The sequence below is a fragment of the Elephas maximus genome, chromosome 26 (assembly GCF_024166365.1).
Source record: "Elephas maximus indicus isolate mEleMax1 chromosome 26, mEleMax1 primary haplotype, whole genome shotgun sequence".
Classification (NCBI taxonomy): domain Eukaryota; kingdom Metazoa; phylum Chordata; class Mammalia; order Proboscidea; family Elephantidae; genus Elephas; species Elephas maximus.
In genome coordinates, this window is record NC_064844.1 from 19,999,684 (window position 1) to 20,022,854 (window position 23,171).

The 23,171-nt window shown below is 39.8% G+C and overlaps 1 protein-coding gene across 7 annotated transcripts in view; it reads right to left on the reverse strand.

The window, feature by feature from the left end:
• MTA3 (metastasis associated 1 family member 3) overlaps positions 1–23,171 on the reverse strand; it is a 201,617-nt gene that overhangs the window by 7,010 nt on the left and 171,436 nt on the right. For 3 of the 7 annotated variants that reach the window (XM_049870629.1, XM_049870628.1, XM_049870634.1), the window contains exons 15-17: positions 15,667–15,765; positions 11,867–12,013; positions 4,003–9,483 (exon numbers count right to left, since the gene is read on the reverse strand). In XM_049870629.1, coding sequence (XP_049726586.1) covers positions 7,925–9,483; positions 11,867–12,013; positions 15,667–15,765 — 1,805 coding nt within the window. In that variant the 3' untranslated portion in view covers positions 4,003–7,924. Of the gene's footprint in view, positions 1–4,002; positions 9,484–11,866; positions 12,014–15,666; positions 15,766–23,171 lie in introns of those variants that run through there. The other 4 variants (XM_049870631.1, XM_049870630.1, XM_049870633.1 and 1 more) reach the window with 3 other exon arrangements.

Genomic DNA, 23,171 nt, shown 5'->3' on the forward strand with positions numbered 1-23,171 from the left:
ACCCAGATGTTAGAAGCAGCAGATACAGACTTAAAAGAATTACTATAAATACGTTAAAGATACAGGAAAAGACGGATACAGTGAGTGATAATATGTTGTATTTTAGAAGAAACATGGAGGAACCAAATGGAATCCTAAAACTGAAAAATATGAAATCTTTAAATAAATTTGTTGAATGGGATCAATAGCAGATTACTTCTTTCTGTCGAGTCGATTCAGACTCACAGGAGCCTTATAAGGCAGAGTACAACTGCCCCATATGGTTTTTAAGGAGTGGCTTTTAGTGACTTGAGCTGCTGACCTTTTGGTTAGCAGTCGAGCTGTTAACCACTGCACCACCAAAGAGCAAATAGATTGGATACTACGAAAGACTCAGTAAACTTGAATATTGACCTCTAGAAATCATTCGAATGGCAGAGAGTTTACACTCTATGACTCCATTTATATAAAGTTATAGAAAATGTAAACTAATCTATGGTGATGGAAAACAGATCAGTGGTTGCCTAGGAATGAGGTGGGGGAGACAAGGAAAAGTATGGTAGGGACTATAAAGGGGTACAAGAAAACTTTGGGGGTGATGAATACATTTATTATCTTGACTGTGGTGATGGTTTCCTGGATATACACACGTACAAAGCTGACCAGTCATACATTTTCAGTATGTACAAACCCTAAATCCATTGCCATTGAGTTGATTCCAACTCATAGCAACCCTATAGGACAGAGCAGAACTGCCTCACAGGATTTCTAAGGAGCAGCTGGTGGATTTGAACTGCTGACCTTTTGGTTAGCAGCCTGAACTCTTAACCACTGTGCCAGCAGAGCTCCTACTAAATGCCAATTACACTTTACTAAAGCTATTAATAAAAAAAAAAAGAAATGATAATAATAAAAAAAAGAAATGATAATCAAAAAGGCTTTATAGGGTTTTTAAAATTGGTGATGGAACAAAACATGCTGACTTTAGAAACACTGTAAGAATCATCCTATTTCAAGCTTAACAAAACTAGGAGAAAAAATCCTGTATTAAAAACGCTATAAGAACAACAACAATAAAAAAGAAAACTTGTATGGCCATATTAATATAAGACAAAGTGGACTTTAAGACAAGGAGTATTTGCAGAGATAGGGAGCACCATCTCATAATGATAACAAAATTTCAAAATGAAGCTAAAATTAACAGAACTAAAGAGAGAAATAGACAAATCCACAGTCACAAAAGGTTGGAAGATAAAGCTGAGACAACCTCCCAGAAATTGAACAAAAAGGCACAATTATGACACTGGAGAAAAAGAAAATCAGAGGACCAGTCCAGGAAGTCCAGTATTCAATATCTCGACGATTATTCTACTTGCCCAATACCCAAAGTCAGAAGCTGTCAGTGTGGTTAGCCCCATGCTCCCCAGGACTCAAGGTTGGTCTTGCTCACTGACCATCCCAGAGAGGGTTCCTGTAAACACTCAGGGAAGCTGAAATCAGGCTATCATGAAAAGAGTCTTCTTAGATATCTTCTCTACCCTCAAGTTTCTATTAATCATTTTTCATATTTATATGTAAATTGTTGCTGATAAAAATAAATATTTGGTGGAGGGAAGAAAATGCATAAATTATAACTCAGATGCTTTCTGAGCTTAGTGTTCCGTCATCTGGAAGGGAAACAGGAAAGAAAATAGCAGTGAGCAAGGTTGGGAAGCTTAAAATGAACCCATTGGGGGTCCTAAAATCAACCAGACTGACAAATCTTTTTATTTCCATTGGCCTGAGGGCTCTGTAGATTCTGAAGGCTTCTCCTCATTTCCTCACTGGGACCCAAAGAGATTGCTTGGGGGATGCACAAAACAATCGATTTCTGGGGTGGGTCTTTACTTTCCCAGAACATCAAGATCCAAAACTGATGTCCCAGGGGCTTTCTGACATTTGTGCCTGCTTTTTTGAAAAATGAGTCAAACGTCTTCCAAGAAAGAGTTGTTTCTCAGGGACCTAACCCCTCCCTCTGCTGTCTTTTTCCCTTCCCTTTCCCAAACATCTACCCTCCTTCACCCCCCACCAAAGGAAACAAACAAACAAAAAAACCCAGCTCTCAAGTGACAGACCCACTTTCTTTCTCAGAGATCCAGCTCCCCCCACCACCATGTCACTGAAGTAGGGGACAGGATAGTTAAAAGGGTTCCTGCAATGACTCCTGCAGGTAAACTTAGCCATGTACTGAGGAGGCCTGAGCTGGCCCTCACAGCTGAGGACCCTGGAGTAATTACCATGGATTTTTGTCACTCTTCTAGGACTTCCATATTGCTGAGAGGGTTATCAAGTCTAGACCTCTTACAGGCTTACACATTAGTACTTCCCTTGGGGGAAAGAACAGCAGTATTCTCTGGGGAAGAAAAAACAAAAAACCAAAAAACACCTGTAGTATTAGTAAACCCAGGAATGGTCCCAGGGGTGGCCAATTTGTCGTCCTTCCAGAATATTCCAAAACACCAAGTTGTTGATTATTTACACCTAAGGCATTTGGGTTTGTATTTGTCTACAACCTCCACCTCCATGGCGTCACGGGCTCAGAAATAATACCCAATGCCTTCAGATAATGTTTCAATAGTTCTGAAACCCCCTAGACATGTTAGGTACTCTGGTATATTGCTTCACATTCAATAAAGCTCGGAGCCGTAACGGCCCATTATAAAGTAATAAAAAAATAGAAGGTGCTTTTATATATTTAACCAAGTTATAACACTACACCTTGAGACAAGGAGACAAGAGGTGAGTCTAGGGGCATGTGATGTTCTTCCATAGCAATGTTTAAGAAGAGTCAAAAAACAAAAAAATCCTACTCTTTTGAAATGGCATCAAAATTTCAACAGAAGGCAGCCTGGGCCTAAGCATCCCTAGGACTACCCTCAGCTGTTCCTGGCAGTCTATTTTTATTGGGATTTGTGAGGACAGCAGATGCAGGCCCAGAGCCTGCTCACTGATACGATACAATTAACCAACCACCACTTCCCAGGGTCGGAATGCCAACAATTGAAGTTGTTGATTTCAAAAACAAGTCATCAGAAGGACAGTCTTCACACCCCAGATCATGACCGTGTACATACAGAGGCATCCACATTAGATAAAAGTCAGAGAAATGATCCTACCCAATGAATGAGATTCTACTCAAACGAATAAGAAAAATAACCAGATCTACAGTGTATTCACATACCCCAGGGGAAATAAACCAGAGCAGAGTAGATTACAAAGGGGTTTATTGTATGATTCATCAGTTTCCTTGGCTCAGATGCTCTGACTCTGTCCCCCTGAAAACTCACCTCTTCGGGGTCTGTTGAGCTGGTTTCCCTGACTTACCAAGTCCTGTTTTAGTACCCTGGGGACAAAAGCTGTGTCATCTTGGAAAATGGTTAAGAGCACCTTGATGCTCCCTCAGTCTGTATTATTATACAACAGAAGCTTTTATCAAGGTCCCCGTCTGATGAAGACTGAGGCATAGCAGGCAACCCCCGTCCCTGTACAGCGGATGGAAGATCTGCTGGCTGACAAATCATGAGTATCTAACACTGAGGGGGGAACCACCGGCGTCTTCTGAGGGGGCTGTGGGAGGATAAGCGGCTGTACAGCCTATCTCTCCTCTTCTCTTGGGAGTTCCTTTTGACATAGCATTCACTCTGAAATAAAGATTCCGCTCGCTCACGATTATATGATAGTCCATCCTCTCTTGCTATAGGGTCTTAATTACAGGAGCCGACAGGAAGCTACGCCAGCCCTCTCTACAAACCTATTTCCCGTCTTTATAGACGCCGGGCCCTGATACTGTGCAAACATACACTGGAACACACCTGTTTACCTTCAAGGAAACCCATGAGTTACTTTTTAAGAATTGTTCTTGAGAAATAAATGTAGTTATAAGGAAGCTACTAGCATTTAATTTATATACAATTCACATATGACTAAAAAGACTTTGGTTGATATCTTAATTTTCAAAACAGAACTTTAATAATAACTATTTGCTAATCAAAAGGTTGGCTGCTAATCAAAAGGTTGGAGGTTCGAGACCACCCAGAGGTGCCTTGGAAGAAAAGACTGGTGATCTACTTCTGAAAAATCAGCCACTGAAATCCTATGGGGGTCACCACGGGTCAGAGTCAACTCAACGGCAACTGGTTTATTCTTTAAGGAGGGAATGGAACCTACTACAAGTCAGAGACTATGCTGGGAATAATATATAATTTAAAACACATTTCACCTCTAGATGATTCTGTGAATTTTCTCTTCTTTCTTGTCTCTCCCTTCTCCCTGACACTAGTACAGCTTCTGTGCCCCAAGATTCAGAGAAGGGCGGGGGGGGGAGTATGATATTGGCAAGGATCCCTGATGGTGCAGCAGTTAAGCACTCGGCTGCTAACCAAAAGGTTGGCAGTTCGAACCCACAGCTACTCCATACCCACAGGCACTCCACAGGAGAAAGATGTGGCAGTCTGCTTCCATTAAAAATTATAGCCTTGGGAACCCTATGGGGCAGTTCTACTCTGCCCTCTAGGGTTGCTATGAGTCGGAATCGACTCAACGGCAATGGGTTTGGTTTGATTTGATTTATGATACAGGCAGGGGAGCTCCACAGAGGCAGAAAATGGAGGAGAAGGGTGAGCTCATTAAACTTATATTAGACAATGATGGCTTATACTCTGGAGTCTGAGCAAACAAAAACACCCACTACATTCCTCTCTACACTTACAAACACACACCCATCTCCTATACACAGAAAACACAAGCACCTCCTATGTACAGGCTGCACTCAACACAGAAATCCGGGTCTTTTCATCTGCTGGAAGAAACACTTGATTTGGAGTTTAAAACCCACCGCTGCTACTTGCTAGCTTTAGGTTTCTCATTACTAAAATGCAGAAAATAACACCTACCTCATAAAGAATTTGGAAAATCAAGTGATATAAGGTACATGACAAAAACTTAATCATTGTAACAACTCTGGAAGGCGAACGAAATCACAGAAGCCGAGTGATTTCATCCGAAGCCAGACAGGCAGTAACAGGAGAAGCCAGCAATGCATCCATCTGACTGGAACACTAATGTTCTTTCTTCCATAGCAGAGATAAATCCTATCTCCCCTGCTGCCTCTCTTATGGGCTTTCAGACACGGAAAGGTTTTCTAGTCATACTCCTTCTATCTCTGCAGGCTCCAGGGCCTTCCATACTCACAGCCCCTGGAGTTAACCAAGTAGGCCAGACGTGATAGTCTGCTGGCAATAAAAATGTCACCAATGCATCCGTAAGTCACAAATGGAGAAGACAGGGTTTGGAAACCACCATGCTTGGCACACCACTGAACCAACAAACAGCCTGAGGGGAAAGACAAAAGTATAAGGAGACTGATAACGCACTGCACAATTTTGAACCTTTGTGGTTCCCATCATTACCAACTCCTTTCACTGAGGATTCACAGCTATGCAGATTTGGTCTTCTGGGTTTAATTCAACTGGGGTGGTCCCAGAGGGCTGTGTGTGGCCCAGTGCAGTGGCTAGTTTACCAGAGCATACATACAGAGTGCTAACCCCTGTCACCAGTCCACAGGGTACCTTTAAAGGGCCTGCAGATGCCAGGGGCCCGGGGCCAGGTGAATGATAGTGACATTCAGGATGGCAGTAAGAAGTTATTCATCAGATCAACCACCCAAAACTCCTTCTGCCAGGAGAAACCCAGACTCTTTTTCCTTCGTCTAGAACCTGAAATGCAAAGGTGGAGGGTAAATGAAGGAAGCCACTGAAAAAGTACCACAAGTCCTAACACTGAGAGACCTGAATATTTCAGTAGAGCCAGGTTTTATTTCCAGTTCAATTAGTTCCATCCATCAATATCCTGTTTGGTGTGCTCATCTGTCTGACACGCTGATAATTAAGTTGCAGTGCTAATTGATTATTGGATCACTCAGGGCAGCGCTTTCCCATGAGTTTGTATCTATCAATTTCAGTATAGGATGGTATTAACTATCCCATGAATACCCCACTCTTAGCCTAACATTTTTTCCCCAGTACCTTCTGCTCATTTTGGAAATTCAGGTTAGTTAGGATCCTATTTCCTGAGGAAGTAAGACACAAAACCACTATCCCATGGAAAAGGTTTACCAGCAATAAAAGTGGGGGACCTTTTCTAAAAAAAAGTGTGTTTCCATTACACTCTTGCCTTTCACCTCCACACCCATCCTTCTAAACTCAGTTTCCCAATTCTAGAGCTGGGGCTCTGCAGATACACTTCTCCTTTGCTATCTGACTTCCTGTTGGAATTGACCAGGAGGGGGCGACAGAGGCAGCATGGAGGCAGGAGAAAGGACTTGGTCCTTCCTGTTCCTGTCAGGGTTCCCCCAAGTAGCAGCTGCAGTTGGTTCCAGTGGCCAGCTTTATTTCATATTCCCAGACCAGCCTCATCACACCTCCTGACAGATGCCAGCACCAAGAGGAAGGTAACACTTTCTCCACAGTAATTCCAGCTTCTCAGGGTCCTCCTTGAGCTTCTAGGTCGTAATAGCCCCAATGTCTTCCTTTTGCTCTCTCAATCCCAGGGATGGGGCTGCTTCCTGTGCCCCCCACTCAAGCCCCATATTTGCCATTTACCTATTCTATCCAATATCTGTCATATTAATTTCTTATATCAAATTCTGTTAAGATAATTCCTGTAATATCTATTTTGCTGACTAACCAAACCAAACCCACTGCCGTCGAGTTGATTCTGACTCATAGCTATCTATAGGACAGAGTAGAACCCACAGGGTTTCCAAGGCTGTAAATCTTTACAGAAGCACACTGCCACATCTTTCTCCAGTGGAACAGCTGGTGGGTTCACATTGCTGACCTTTCTGTTAGCAGCCAGGACTCCTTTTTTTGCTGACTAGAACCTTACTAATACAGCATGTTTGAAAGCTACAGTTTCATTTATAATTGTGATTAAAAGACATTGATCGCACCTGCGTTGCAGTCCCAATTCTGCTACTTCATATCTAGTAATTTTGGAAAAATATTTCACCTCTCTAGGTCTCATTTTTCTCACTTTCATTTACCCAATTAACATTTACTGAGTACCTACTAAGTGCCAGGCCCTGTGATCAGCAACAGAGATACAATGGTATGCAAAACAGCTCAATTCTCTGATCTCCCAGGACTGGCTATTGTTAGAATTAGATAAGATAATGCATATGGGAGTTGGTATAGTGCCTGGAATGTCACCAGCCTTCCCGCCCATACCATGACAGGAGAACAAAGATGAGTGGGTATTAAAGAAAAAAAAAGGGTTGTAACAGCTAGGTCTCTTCAGAAAATGAGACAAGCATTTTTTCCCCAACAAGGCTGAAGGTCTCAGTCAACATAACCCTGGGGATTCCTCCTGTTCAGAGCAGAGAAGAAATGACTTCTGCAGTAGCATTCATTCAGAGGGAAATGAGATAAAGCAGCTCTAGAGAGGGAACACCACAAGGTGGCAGTTTTTAGAAATCCCAAGGGAACAGGTACCTGATACTGACAAAAGAGCAACAGGAGCTGCAAATCAGGGCTAGGACTGGGGCCTGGGTGGGGCATGAGTGGAAGAACCTGCTATTCCAACGATATCAATCACGACAGTCTTTTTACCATAAAGAATAAATATATAATCTCTATATATGTATATATACATACACATACACACACAGTGAAACCTGTGAGAGCCGGAACGCAATGGGACTGCCTTGTTTTTCCAGGTCTCGCAAGTTTTCTGCCTTTGACAGGGCGCAGTCTTTAAGAATCCTACCTCACAAACACCCAGGAAGTGTTTCTTTTTGATTTTATAGGACTGGAAAAGAAACTACACCATATTTTATGATTTGTATGTTTATTCAAAAATTATATACAGATATGTTCATATACTATTCCAACAAAGGTATGGGTAAAAGTCACTTTTTAATGAAAACATCTAATGTCAACTGTTTAGTCTGTTTTGGCTTTTTGATGAAATTATTGAAACAAATTTCTAAGTCTGTGGCCTTATCCACAAACTCTTGGTCTCCTTTAACTTTTCCAAATTCCTTCAAAGCCTTCACATAGCTAAGAACTTGAGTTTGACTTAAAGGCTCAGGCTCTTCTAATGGTAGGTCTTCTTCATCTTCATCATCATCATCTTTAGATTGTGAGTCCACAATTTCTTGCAGGTTTATCTCATCCATTTCTGTGGCAATTTCTTTGTCAATGTCAATGTAAGACGCGGCACTGACCCTATTTTCTGAAACACCGCTGTAAATGTCATTTATTGCATCCTGAATCTGCATGATGTTATCTGGCTCAATAACTGTTTCATTCTGTATACTGTCACTGCTGCCAAATAAGAAACCACAGTTCTTAAAGCATTTTCTTATGGTTTCTTCCTTAATCATTTTGATCGACCGCTTAAGAAATGAAATTGCATCAAGGACATCAATTTTCCCTGAAATTTCCGATGCCATCTTGCACATCTCGATGTTGGCAATCACTTTTTGAAGCAAGAGCTTCCTGTAGTTTACTTTAATATTTTGGATAATGCCATTATCCAGAGGTTGTAGGACCGATGTCGTGGATGGTGGGAAAAAAATTAATTTAATATTGGACAGGGGCAGTGACCGATGACAAATAGCATTGTCAACAAACAAAAGAATGCTTCGATTTTGTGTTTTCATGCTATTGTTGAGTTTATTTAAAAACTCTTCATAAATTGCTCCTGTCATCCATGCTTTTTTGTTCCATTTCCATTCTACTGAAAGCTGATTAATTTTGATGTTCTTGAAGCACCGTGGTTTCTCACTCTTTCCAATTACCCATGGCTTCTCAAATGTCCCATCTGCAAATGTGGTCAAGAGGACGGTAAGCCGCTCTTTTGAAAACCTACCCCTGGAGCATTTCTCCCCCTTCATCTTCAGCGTCCTGTTAGGCATCGCTCTGTAGAACAGAGCAGTCTCATCGGCATTGGCAATGTCTTTAGGATCATATCCCTTTATGATCTCTTTTAATTTTGTGAACCAGTTTTGAACAATGTCTTCATCAACCTCATTTGACTCCCCACAAGCTACACTGCAAGTGATTCCATGGTTTTTTTTGAAGCTCTGAAGCCACCCGTTGGATGCTGAGAACCCATCAACTTTTAAAAGTTTCGCTGTCTCCTTCGCCTTTGCTTGCAGGATGGGTCCTGAAATCGGAACATTTTTGGCAGAGGCTTGAAGAAACCACTCAAAAACAGATTTGTTGATTTCTGCATAATTTCCATCCCTTCCTTTTTTGACATTTACATTGGTGCTGCTCATGTATTTTTCAATTATTTTATCCTTTTCTTTCATAATCGAGTAAATTTGTGTCTTGCCACACTTGAACTTAATTACAGCGTCCTTGACGGTCTTCTTCTCTTCGGTTATCATTTTGACAACATCGAACTTTTCTTTCAGAGATAAATTTCTCACTCTTTTGTCCATGGCTGTGAAGGAATAAGCTTTTTTTAAAAAAAAGGAAACAAAAAAGGACATAAGTTCTTATAAAAATTAAGGAATTTATGATCTTCTTGAAAATGTGAATATCTCAGAAAGAAAAAAATGAAAACTATCAACATCATTATATAGTAAAGTTAGTACACTTCAGTAAAATATTTAAGGAAAAAAAACCAGGTGAGAAGAATGTTTTTGCTTTTGTACACACACTGAATGTGTTAAGTGAGGAAATGCTTCTCTATTTTTGGGGCAAAACAAGAAATGTTGAAGGAAAGAATTTAAAGGAAATGAGAAGTGGATTTTGAAAACTTAGTAATGTGTATCAAAATTATAAATAGCTAAAGCAAAAACTAAAATTAAGGAGAAGGAGAAGAGTAAAGCCTCTCAAGGCAATGGAAAAAAGTGTGCTTTGCTAGATTTTAATGAAAATAAAGAAATTTATTACAGTGAAACCTGTGAGAGCCGGAACTCGACGGGACTGCCTTATTTTTCTGGGTCTTGCGAGTTTTCCACCTTCGACAAGGTGCATGTAGTCTTACCACTTCTCTAGCATTCATTTTAGTGGAAAATATTTGAGTTTTCCTTCTCTGACAGATTTCCACCTTACACAGGTTCTGGCTTTCACAGGTTTTACTGTACTATCTCTTACCTTCCTCCAAACACATGGATGTTGTTCTTTGCTGGAAAAAATTTACAGGCAAAAAAAAAAAAAAAAAACCCACACAGAAACAAACAAAAAAGGCAAAAATGTAAAGAACAGACGTACTCAGAGTACAGCAGCGATGCACAGTACGCACCCACACACGCTAACAACGCAAAAGGAAGTGGAAAGCTGAGCCTTCATCTCTGACTCTTGCATTTCTTAGAGCTATTGCTGGCTTTCACATTTGCAATTCCTATTTGGGTTGCAATACCAACGATTTCCTGATCCCGTCCACATCTCGCAGGTTCCGGCTTTCAGAGAATGTCTATTAGGCTGAAGTAATTGTTTAAGTGGAAAATATTTGAGTTTTCCTTCTCTGACAGGTTTCCGCCTTACATAGGCTCCAGCTTTTGTGCGTGTGTATGTGTGTATATATATATATAAAAATCTCAAACGAACCTGAACTTACTTTATGCTTTCTGCAGCAGGACTGTATACCTAGAGAGACCAAGGAGGTGACGAGATGCAAAAGAAAGAGTCAAGATTTGACTTAAGCCTGAATTCAAAGGCCCCAGGCTGTGGGCAAGGAAAAGCTGGAAAGAGTTTCAGTCTCCACATTCCGACGTGATCTTTCCTTGGTCTTCGGCTATACAGACATCAGGCCTATGTGGCAGGACGGTCAATGTTCTCATCAGCATGGAAGTATTTCTGCAAGACTCTTGTGTAGATAAATTCTCCAGAACCATTTCCACAACACACTGATCCCCTATAAATGCAAACTGAACTCCTCGCTCTCTGTTTTTTATTCATCATTTTGAGATCACTATGACCCTCAAAACTCACACTGAAAGAAAACCACCTGGGGAATTATCATTAGAAGGCCTATCCCACATCCTTGCTCTAGGGCCTCGTTATAACTTACTGTCACTGAAGGAATCTAGACTTCCATAGGCATGAAAAGCCTAGACAGAGTTTTATTCATAAATAAATGCCAACGCTTCAACAATCCAGACAGCTTCAAACTCCAGGGCTATTGAAACGAACAATACTCACTGCCTGGATGATTTATTATGGTTGTGTTTATAGTCCCAACGGGAAGATAATTCAATTCCACCTTAAAAGTCATTCTATGGCCAAGCCCAAGGGAAGTACTTCTGATAAGTGGAGATATTTCTCAGTTTTTCCATTTCAGACAAATTATTATTTCCGTATTTAGGACATCACCCTGGCAATTCCGTTCATGACTTGTAGCACTCTGGAGCAATTAAAAAAATATATAGAAGACTGAAGAAGTGGACAAATGCCAAACTCAAAATGATCCAAGGAACACTGAAGAGCCCCGGAGCACACTGATGTCTCAGACATAAGGTGAAAGTGATCCCTTCTGCTCAAGAAAATTTAAATGAGCAGTGAGCCTGCATCACAGCAAGACTATTATTATCCTGCAGAGGCCACCTGCTAAACACAGGCTTCATTTCCAAACAAGCCTCCTAATAGGAGATGTGAGCAAAAAGGGATCTTCAGATGAACTGGAGAAACACCACTTGGCAAAACGTCTTAAGTGTGGCACACGGCAGTACTCCCCCTCGTTCCCCTTGCCACACCTTGAGATCAATCAGGGAGTAGAAGAGCCAATTCGTAATATATCAGTATATCATTTGATTTGGGAGACCACATGCCAGAGCTGGTGAGAGCAGAGAGGCCCTGGCCCATCAGGACAGTTCCCAAACCCTGGGCTTACATACCATCCAGACCATTGTGATGACTGTAGTTTCTTTTCCCCAGAATGCTCAGAGCCATGTGATTCGGGGTGGTTAGCATTCGCTTGGTAGTTGGGGTTTGCAGGCTTGGTGTAGATCGAATTACATTAGGTTTCTTCGCAGGATGGATCTCTGACGGGGGAAAAAGTTTCTCAGCTCAGAACATGGTATTAAAAAACTCTGTGTGTACTTACATTTGCTAATAGACACACATCTTATTTCTTAATGAGCTGAGTCAATTCCTTAGGAGCTGGCATGTTTTCCCAAGGACCTGCATAATGAATCAGCTTCAAGTGTTGTTACCATGGCTTTACTTATCAAAAAGCAAGCTAATTCTTCCCCTGCTGGCTGGAGCTCAGAGCCTTGTGTTGTGGGTACAAGGAAAAAAAAAAAACCCACTTCAGAAGGTCACTTAAAACACAAGTTTTATTAAGGCAATAGGGGGTCTGACTCTTCAACACGTTAGAAATCAAGAGGTTATCTGGAGAAGCAGTCTTAGAAAAAAACACCTCTCTGCTCTGCCATGTAATATGTCATGTCATGTCATATCCTGCCATGTCATGTCATGTCACGTCATGTCATGGGTGAAAGCTTTCTGGAAAACAGGATTCCTTCTCTGGCTCCGCAACCAGGGTATGGGACCAGGGTCAATCATTCCCAGCCCAGAACACTTTGGTAGAGAGGAAATCTGAAACCAAAATCTAAAAACAATAGTCAAGAAGTAGCGGAAGAAAAGCTTTAACTAAGGACACGTCACAAAACTGTAACGTGCACTCGGTGTATGCGCGTCTTTAAAGAGAAGTATATTGTTGTCAGGCACGTGGCCCAAGAACTACCTGCACCTTTTGAATAGAGTAGAAGGACAGAAATTGCAATACTGTAGGAACTGGATTATTTAAGGACTTACGGTCTTAATAGCACTGGGCAACTCTTCTCTAAAGATCACCCTGCTCACTGCTTCTCTGCGTTATTGCCCAGCACCCCAACTGAGCGCAAGCCACCCTGTCTGTCTCCTCACCCTCCCATCCAAGGTGAGGGCCAGGATATCATCCAAATTTCCTAAACTTTAGACAAGGCTGTTTGGATTGTTAGAATAACTACATCTTGGTCTGGTCAATATCCTATGCTTGCCAATATTTAGAAATGGCTCAAGTACTACCCCAAAATTAGTCCTGATTTATTTTAACATGGTATGGAAGGTTTGCCAATCTTATCATTCATTACAACCTCCACACCCTAGGCTCCATCTAAAGCATGACAACCTACTCTCCTTAAACTTTTCAGGTCCTTGGACTCAATGGAACTTTTGTTCATTTGGTTCTCTTGGACTCTCGTAGGGAGAGAATACTCTTTACTTATTTTTCCATTTATTCAAATCCTACTCATCTTTCAGGGATGAGCTCAAATACTACCTTCTTCAGGTAAGCTGATCTAATGTACTCATCAGAAATAACTATTCCTTGCTCTAAGTGTCCAATGCATATTAACTTTAATTCTTTTATAGGATTTAGTTTGTTGCTTTATAGTTCTTACCTGTGCTCTTTCCCCACCAGACAGTAAGATTTTTTTTTTCAAGTCAAGGATCTTTTTTATTGTTTTTTTTTTTTTTTAATTGTACTTTAGATGAAGGTTTACAGAACAAACTAGCTTCTCATTAAACAGTTAGTACATATACTGTTAAATGACAACGGTTAACAACCCCATGACAAGTCAACACTCTCCCTTCTCGACCTTGGGTTCCCTATTACCAGCTTTCCTGTTCCCTCCTACCTTCTAGTCCTTGCCCCTGGGCTGGTGTGCCCCTTTGGTCTCCTTTTGTTTTATGGGCCTGTCTAATCTTTGGATGAAGGGTGAACCTCAGGAGTGACTTCATTACTGAGCTAAAAGGGTGTCTGGGGGCCATACTCTCGGGGTTTCTAAAAGTCTCTGTCAGGCCAGTAAGTCTGGCCTTTTTTCGTGAGTTAGAATTTTATTCTACATTTTTCTCCAGCTCTGTCTGGGACCCTCTATCGTGATCCCTGTCAGAGCACTCAATGGTGGTAGGCAGGTGCCACCTAGTTGTACTGGCAGAGGCTGTGGTAGTTGTGGTCCATTAGTCGTTTGGACTAATCTTTCCCTTGTGTCTTTAGTTTTCATTTTCCCTTGCTCCCTAAGGGTTGAGACCGGTACAGTATCTTAGCTGGCCACTCAGAGGCTTTTAAGACCCCAGATGCTACTCACCAAAGTAGAATGTAGAACATATTCTTTATAAACCATGTTATGCCAATTGAGCTCGATGTTCCCCAAGATCATGGTCCCCACAGCCCTCAGCCCAGTAATTCAGTCTAGACTGTAAGATGTTTGAGGGCCAGGTTTATTTATCTTGGTGTCCCCAAATCACTGAGTAGTGTCTTGTACACAGCAGCTACTCAGGAACATGTTACGCATGGGTGTGGTTCAGCGAGTCAGGCCAGCACAGCATTGGGCTTATCTGGTAGGGGCCCAGATCAATTTGCCCACAGGAGGAACACACACATAATTACCCACGGAAAGGCTGACTAACGTGCATATTCTATCTTTTCATAATCAAAACCTTTCCCTTTTAAGGTGGGAAGGGGCTTCTTGGATTAGGTTCTGCAAGGGAATAGACACTACAATCTTCAAGGATTTTACCATCATGATCTAGGTCACACGTACAATAATCGTGTGACATTTTCAGGGGATAGCAAAGCAACTTTAGCCCCTGAGGAATAAAACACAAAATTAGGTGGCAGAGCAACAACAAAGAAGGAGCTGTGAGCTTTTGACCCGTGGGATGCTCTGATGAGGACCAGGTAGTATACTAAGTTCAAGGCTACACTTAGATTTTTCAAAGACTGGATGTCTAAAGTCTGAACACTTCATAACTACAAATCTCTCTGACAGCAATAAAGCTCAATGCAACTCTGAGTACATATTTCACTTTTACAGAAAAAACGAAAAAGTGAGAAATATTAGAAGCATAAAAACATGTCATTCTTGCCTCTGGGTATATTAGGAATCATTATTTTGTAAATTATTTGTCTTAAAACTGCAAAGAAAAAAAGTTATTTTTGTATACTAACCTTAATTGTGGTATTTCAACATGTAAATGGAAGCCTCATCCTTGGAGACTTTGAGTTAAATAGTATGAGAAAAAACCAGGCAGTGACACAAATCCTCCTCTTTCAAAGTGACCTGAATTGGCACATCAAAACTAGAAATATTTTTTTCAAGGCAGGTTAAAAATTAGCTCGATCTCAACACGATGAGCACATTTACTGCCACTGAAGTGTACACGTGAAGACTGCTGAGAAGGCAAATGTTTTGTTACCTACATATTTCCACAGTTAAAAAAAAATCAGCCCAACCTCATTTTTGTAAAAGTAAGCAAATAAACCAATCCTTCTCTACTGAAGGGGAGTAAAAAGGGCTTGAAACGGTGGAAGAATCTAAATGAAAATAAGCGCCCTCTAAAAATATTCATCCTTTAAGTAATAACTTAGTGATTCTTCCTCTTTTTGGTTAAGCTGCATTTATTTCCATAAATACACATTACATATATTATTTTAATTCAATGATTTTTTTGGGAAAAGGTAAATATATTTAAGACTCTGTGTATACTGAACGTGTGTGTTTTGATAATAAAAATAAAAGTTTCCAAAACAAACTGAGTATACATATGAAGGTATATGATTTCAACCATATGGAAGGCTGGGGCTTAGGTCAAATATCCACAAAATACAGAAATCATTCCTTGAGTTGTTCTTCTTTTAGGAAATACCCACCTAAATACCCACCTAAATACCCAATGATACATGCCAAAGGTTTCCTAGTACTTTTGCTTTTCAGTGGACTTCCAGATAGTTCGGCATGTCTGTCTGCATCTGAGGAGAGAAAGAAACATGAAGACAACCCGTGAGGCTGATTTCTCCACCTACACCATACACACTGCAAAAACACAAGCTGCAAGTGGAAAACAGCGTAATGGCCACCAGATTCCTGCATAATTTCCCTTTGGGTTTGAAGAAACCATTGCTACCTCTGGTTCCAAATTACGGAATGAGGGATTTACCTGGAGGACACTCATTTTACAGCCCCATATGGGTGTAGCTAATATACAATTGACACACACATGCTTTTTTACTGTGCATGCCCATCTGAAGAACAACGGAAGAATGCTTCTTTGGAGCCACTGAATTTCTACGTAATAGGACATTTTCCATAAAATACTAAGTGGAATCTGTCCTAGTATATGATGAATCAGGCACGAGAGATAAGGATGGCAGTTGACAAAGGCAACACACGAGGCCATCCTTGACTGAGATGGAGTGCGTCACCATTAAGAAGTCTCATCTCATCTTGGCAAAACCCAATTCCGTTAGATGAGAGCCTCGTGAAGGAAATAAGGGGCTGCTTCGTGTTACTGATTTCTATCCCTCATATTCTACTCTGGAATCATTAGTGCTGAGATTTAAATGGTTACCTGTTTCCAGACAGTTTTTGATCCATCAGTCAGAATAGGAAGATTCTGTGAGGATGGATATTAGCTCATAAAAGTTGTCATCACACTGCTCATACACTATCATAAGACATCTCAGACAGGAAAATGAAGTGCACAGCACAAACACTACCCGTGCTTTAATTAGCTGTCATTGGGATGAAGAGAGAAGATGTGGGACACAGCTACTTCTCAAATCAAAGAGCTACATCAAAAGAATAGTTTGCAGGGACAAAACGTGTATTGAAACTTTTCTTAAATTTGCAGATATTGTCATAAAGCTCAACAGAGTAGCTTCAGCAGATACGATTCTACTATGCTTATGCCTTTTCCCCACCTTCAAACATTTGACAAGAATGTCCTACAGGTTTTCTAATTCTACCAGAGAAGAGTCCTAGGCACCCAATTTTTCCCTTTGCCAGCTGAGACCACGTTTCTAGGCACACGGTCAGGTATTTTCCTTTGATGTCTACAGAAACTCTGAGCTGTTAGTGTTAAAACGTACAATTCAATCTGGACCTTCAAATAATGTAAAATAAAATTTAACTTTTTTATGAGCTCTGGCCATCTCTTAAACAGAAGAAAGGTTTTTCTAATAACTATTAATTAGAAGGTGGGAAAACAGCATTTTTAAAAACATGGAATAGACAAAAGCACACACTGCAGAGAGCCTCAAGTAATAGGAACGTGAACAGGTAGCAGAAACACTGGCTAATTATTATGCAACCACTGACAAGTATAAATGATCCAATTTCTTTTCCTCCCATTCCGCTGATTCCCTTCAGAAAAAAATTACTAAGCTATGAAGCTTTCTCCTGTTGTTGAGTAACAGGCAGAAATCTAATAAGTATTTTTTGGAGGAGTAATCAAAATAAACATTTAGAAGCAACCCAAATCCTGCAAGGATCAAACATCTATCAAATCACTGAGTTAATACTAAGTAATTCCTTCCTAATATTTTTACTAACTCACCTAAAATTCAAGTTATATTTGGGATGAAGACAAGAGAAAAATTTCTTTCTTCTCTATTATTAAAATAAAGCTTGGATGAATCATCTTGGTTATTTCTTCAGTATCTTGGACAAAGGCTATGCTGTATTACTAGTAACACTATCAACTTTGCTCTTTATTCCACAGTCTATGTGGCCCAAAGGAAAACCACCAATGTGGCAACAACTGATAGGCTTTCATTGATGACAAAAGTCAACAAATCCATGAAAGGGCCAACACAATACCCAAAGACATTCCATTCATTTCCCCAAAGATACCTCATTTTAAGTTATACTAATTTCCCATTATATTAGCAAGATTAATTACGTGATGTTCCAAGTGACTATTTACATTACAGAACATCTCTGAGTGTGTGATCAAAGCTCTTTAGAAGGATCCACATTTCACTACTCCTCATTATTACAAAGCAAAACCTTCAAAAGCCAGAACCTGTGTAAGGCGAAAACCTGTCAGAGAAAGAAAATTCAAATATTTTCCACTAATAGAGAGTGATAGAAAAGTGACAAGACTGTATACCCTGTCAAAGGAAGAAAAGACAAGGCCTGGAAAAACAAGGCAGTCCTGTCAAGTTCTGGTTTTCACAGGTTTCACTGTGAAGAAAATAGTGGCAAGAGTTACAGTGTCTACTATGAAGAATTTGGGATGAAAGATGCTAAGCCTACCTAGTCACTGTTTAAAAGAAGAAAAATTACACCCATTCAAATACATTCTGCCCTAAGGGAATTATCATAAACATGGATTATCAGGTCCATACTTGAGCTAATTAAAAAGAATCCTAGTCTACACTGAAGACCAAGCATGTGTGCCACTTGTCAGTCTTAGCTTGCAAATGACTCACCTAACTCCAAACAGAGACGATTCATTTGGATGCCTTAAAGGTGCACAGATAAAGCCAGCACACACTAGAAACACCCAAAGAGCCCAGAAGGATCCGTACCTGCCCAGAGGGCGGAGCACATCTACATCTCATTCGAATCACCTGACTTTAACACAAAGGCACATTTCTTTGGTCTCCTAGAGGATGACCTATGTCTCTTTGACGTAAACCTTGAAAAATGCTGTTACTTTTATTGCAACTCAAGGGTATTTTTCTCCAATGTTTTGGAAATATTGGAGGAAGGGGCTAGAATAGAAAAGCTGCAAGAAGAACCCAATGAATAAAAATTCACAAACACCTCACATTAGCTTTTAAGATCTTGGTCAGAATAAAACCATCAGTATAAATTTCTGATAGCAATTGTAAAAGCATTTGTAAGCAAGACACAAAAGCCAGGTACCATAAAACAAGATGGATAAATTCAACTACATTAACAAAAAATCTGCTTGGAAAATACATTATAAAGTCAAAAGACAAACTGGGAAAAATATTTGTAGCATATATCACAGATCAACAGCTCATCTCCTTAAAACAAAAAGTTCCCCCAAGGCAATAAGAAAAAGTCTATCCATCTCATAGGAAACAGGCCAGGGGCAAAAATAGTTGACAGAAAAGGAAATCCAAATGGCTTTCAAATATCTGCAAAGATTTTCATCTTACTCATAATGAGAAACACAGATTAATGTGTGTGTCACTTGTCAGCTAGTCAAGGGCTTCGATGGAGAACACTGCTGATAAGCTCTGGAGAACAGCTGTTTGTTCTCCAGACATTGTGACTGGGAGGGTAAATTGTAGTATTTCTGGAGGGCGACTGGATAATGACTATCAAAACTCAAAACCGTATTCCTTGACCAGTCATTTTACTTCTCAGGATCTATAACACACATTCACATTCCACACATCCAGGTGAAATGGCAGCTGTTAGGGGTATTTGTTGCAACATTACTTTTAACAGAAAATGTTTGAAAAATGACCTAAAAATATTTAATAGGGAAGTGCTTAAATTATGGATTTTATGCACATTAGGCAGCTGATAAAAAGGAGGTAGCTCTCCATGTACTGATACTGAATGGCCCCCAAGATATGTTAAGTAAAAAAAAACCCAAGTGCAGGACAATGTAGAAAGTGTGCTAACATCCATATAAAATTAAAAAAAAAAAAAGATACACCTAGATCCTATGAAGCCCTGGTGGCACAGTGGTTAAGAGCTTGGCTGCTAACCAAAAGGCAGGCAGTTCAAATTCACCAGCTGCTCCTTGGAAGCTCTATGGGGGCAGTTCTATTCTGTCCCTTATTGTCACTATGAGTTGGAATTGACTTGACAGCAATAAAATTTTTTTTGGATTCTTATAGAAGCATAGAATACCTCTGGACAGACACATAAGACACGGATGACAGTGGTTATTTCTGAAGAGGGTATACCAAGAATAGGAATGGGAATGAAATTTGTAACTATTTATGTACCTTCAGAAAAATTTAAAGTATCCATTCAAAAACAAACTTTTATTAAATCAAAAATACTAAAAGAACCCAAAATATATTCTCATATATTCTCTTGTTTAAAGCTGAAAATTTCACAAAAGCATATACAATTACTGATAGTAACTTCTGCTGAGAAATCAGTAACTCCTAACAAATTTCTCATGAAGATGGAGCCTCGGAAACTTCCCAAGTCGAATTAGCATCTTTGAACAGAAAAAATGGCTTCCGAGTGCCTTCTGAACTTCATAGGGGGAATACTGTTACCATGTAGGCCTAGTGTGTTATCCACTCAAAAACCACCAAACTGCAAAGTTCAAAGGTGGCAGGCAGGTGAATCATCTGGATCCACTTCTCTAGGCAGTTTAGCTTCATCTATGGAATGCTGCCAATGTATCTACTTAACCTTGCTCACTTTGAGGATCCTGAATCTCAAACAGTAATAATCCTGTTCTCTACAGTTGTATGATTTTATCATGTGGTAACTTAATGGTAATATCTGATAACAAATGTAATGTGGCAGTAACAATGGGAAGACACCATTATCACCTTGTAGCTTTTTCACTGGAGGGAGGATATCTAGAGTGAGAAGAGACAGGGTGTCTGAAGCTTGATGTAGTGTTAGAACCATGTTGTCAGTCTGCAAACCTGGTCAAGGACGTGGCACTTTTCTTTATGCAATGTTCTAGTTTTTGGTCTACAAACCATTTTTGATAAATCTAGGTGGTAGGACTGTCTTGGACATTCTAAATGTTAGTGATTTTTGTCACAGACTTACATATTCACACATAAAGGTGTAATATATTACTAAAATATTTAGATATTTGGGGAAATGTGTTTCAAAAACTTTTCCTATACATACCTCAAATGTATATATTCTGAAGCATTTGGTGGTCATCCTTATTTCCATTTGTAAATTATTTTTTAAACAGGAAATATATTCTTTTGGTTCAAAATGGAAGTTTAAAAGGATGAATAAACAGTGGTAAGTCTCCTTCCAGCCTTTCCCTCAGCCTCCCAACTCTCCTTCCACAGATGCTATTACTTCTTATGTATGCTTGGCATATGGAAGCAGAATCTTCCCCTTGTACTATACTGTACTCCTTAAAAACCAAACCCACTGCCATTGAGTCGATTCCGACTCGTAGCGACCCTAAAGGACAGAGTAGAACTGCACCAGAGTTTCCTCATGGTTAGCAGCCACTTTTGTTCATGTTGTTCCACTGCCATCGAGTTGATTCCGACTCATAGCAACCCTATATATATTCCTTAATAGAAGTTTTTAATGAAAATAAAGGCCAAAGACTGTTACTGTAACCAACCCTTCTAAACAGGGATTGATTAATTTGTTTAAGTCAAGAACTCATGATTCTGCACTTCCCCCATGGAACTGAGAGCTCATCTCCCTGGCTCCCCACCTCTTCACTCTTGCACTGTCTGTTGTCCCCTAGAGCTTCTGGCTATGACAGATTGCAAAAGTGTTGCCAACGCCAGAAGCCAGAGCAGGGGCCCACTTCTATGGCGCACAGAAGAGAAAGCCTCAACTTCCTTCCCCGACATTATGCTCAATTATTCTAAAATGTATCGGAGTCCTTGATCCACCAATGTTCTTAGAATTATGAACTTCCACCTGATGGGAAAACACATTCATATTGCATGACAGTGACTCTTAACTTTTCTGGAGGGGGGAAGGGGTGCGAAGGGGGAGTGAAGGTTGGTCATTGGGAAACCAATGAAAGCTTATAGACCCCTTACTGAGGAAAAACACAAACAAAAAATGCACCTATATATTCTCGGTGCATTGTAGACATGATTTTCTATGAACAACAGGTTATTAACACCTAATCTTCTCACCAACAAGCCAAGATTAAGAACAAGGGATCTGCTGAAGAGGTTGTTACAAATTATATGTAAAAGGGAGAAGCTGATGAAAGAATCAATTAGGTGCTAGAAAAAGGGTTCATTAGTGCTTGTTTGAAAAACTGAGTAGATGGCTGCTGAAACCTTACAATTTTAAATCTCAAGAATAAAATTAATATTCAAAGAATCTGATTCTGTATGTAACTTGATGACCAATGAAGCTAAACACAAAATAAAATATGCTTTCAATCTCATCGCAACAAATAATTCTTTAAAAAAAAAATTGTGTTCATAGAAATCTAACACAGGTAATTTAATCTTTTTTTTTTTTTTTAAGCAGCATGCCCCTTCAATTAGAAAAAAAAAAAAAAATGAGGCGACAGAAAAAACATACTTTACTGAAGAATAACCAAAGACAATATGCAAATTAACTGAAAATTAACAGAAGAGCAACAGGAAACAGAAGCTTCCTCAGCAGCCAATTTATGTAGTTGGTGATGGTTTCTTTTTTATTCATTCATAGAAACAAAGATGATGCTGGGTCCCAGTCAGTTTTAATGGAAGAATTTCATTCATTTTCTTTCTCAAATGTTTTATTGATCTTTTTTATTTGAAGAAAGTATGTATTAAATGAATGTGTTTTAAATCAGCTGAACAGTTGAGGTAAATATAAATATTTGGTTTTCCAATTCCTTAAAATGGGTAAGGAGGTGATAAATGACACAAGCCCACGAACTCAGAAATGACAGCTCGAAGCCACAGAAGAGCCAGTGCCCAATTACACACGAGTCTAATGGTGTGGCTTATTTCCCCTCCCTGGGCCTCTAAGATGGCTACCAATTTCTACCCCCTTGACCAAGCACTTTTCTTCTTCTTCTTCTTCTTACACAGCTTCTACCTGTTAAGTGTTAGAGCCTTCCAGCTCTTCTGCTGAATGAAAATTCTCTTTAGGAACAGAATCTTTTTTCAACCATCACTCCTTTTACAGATATTCTCTTGAAATCAAAGTAGAACATCTCATAATAAGCGATTTCTCATCTTACAGAGAAAGAAAAAGCATCTAACTGAATATGCTTAAGATTTCCTGTTAAGCCCTAAAGCAAGTTTTCACATTCCTTAGGGAAAAAAGTTGCCTGGATCTAACATGCTAGCCAGGAATGTGACTACAAGTGGTGGAGACTAGCATCAGAGCAAACACACATTATGGACACATTTCTGGATGTACTGGTAATAAGAGAACAATCGCATTTCATTGGCACCTATGACCTTTGTTTTAACAAAAAATGAAAGATAAGCCAGGCTGAATGTGTTGAAATTGACAGTAATAATGTCATGTAAATGTTATGTGGAAATATGTATGATACATGATTATGAAATGGAAACCAAATTGGACAAAGAATGCTCAACCACAAATTCAGACCCTAGCTTGCAAAACTAAATATGTATTTTCATAAAATTCACCCCGAATCACTTTAAAATTCTTTATAGTTTGCCAAATCAAATAAATATTGCATTTGTTATGAAGCACTATGAAGTTTCATAATGTTGGATGGCAATGGTAAAAG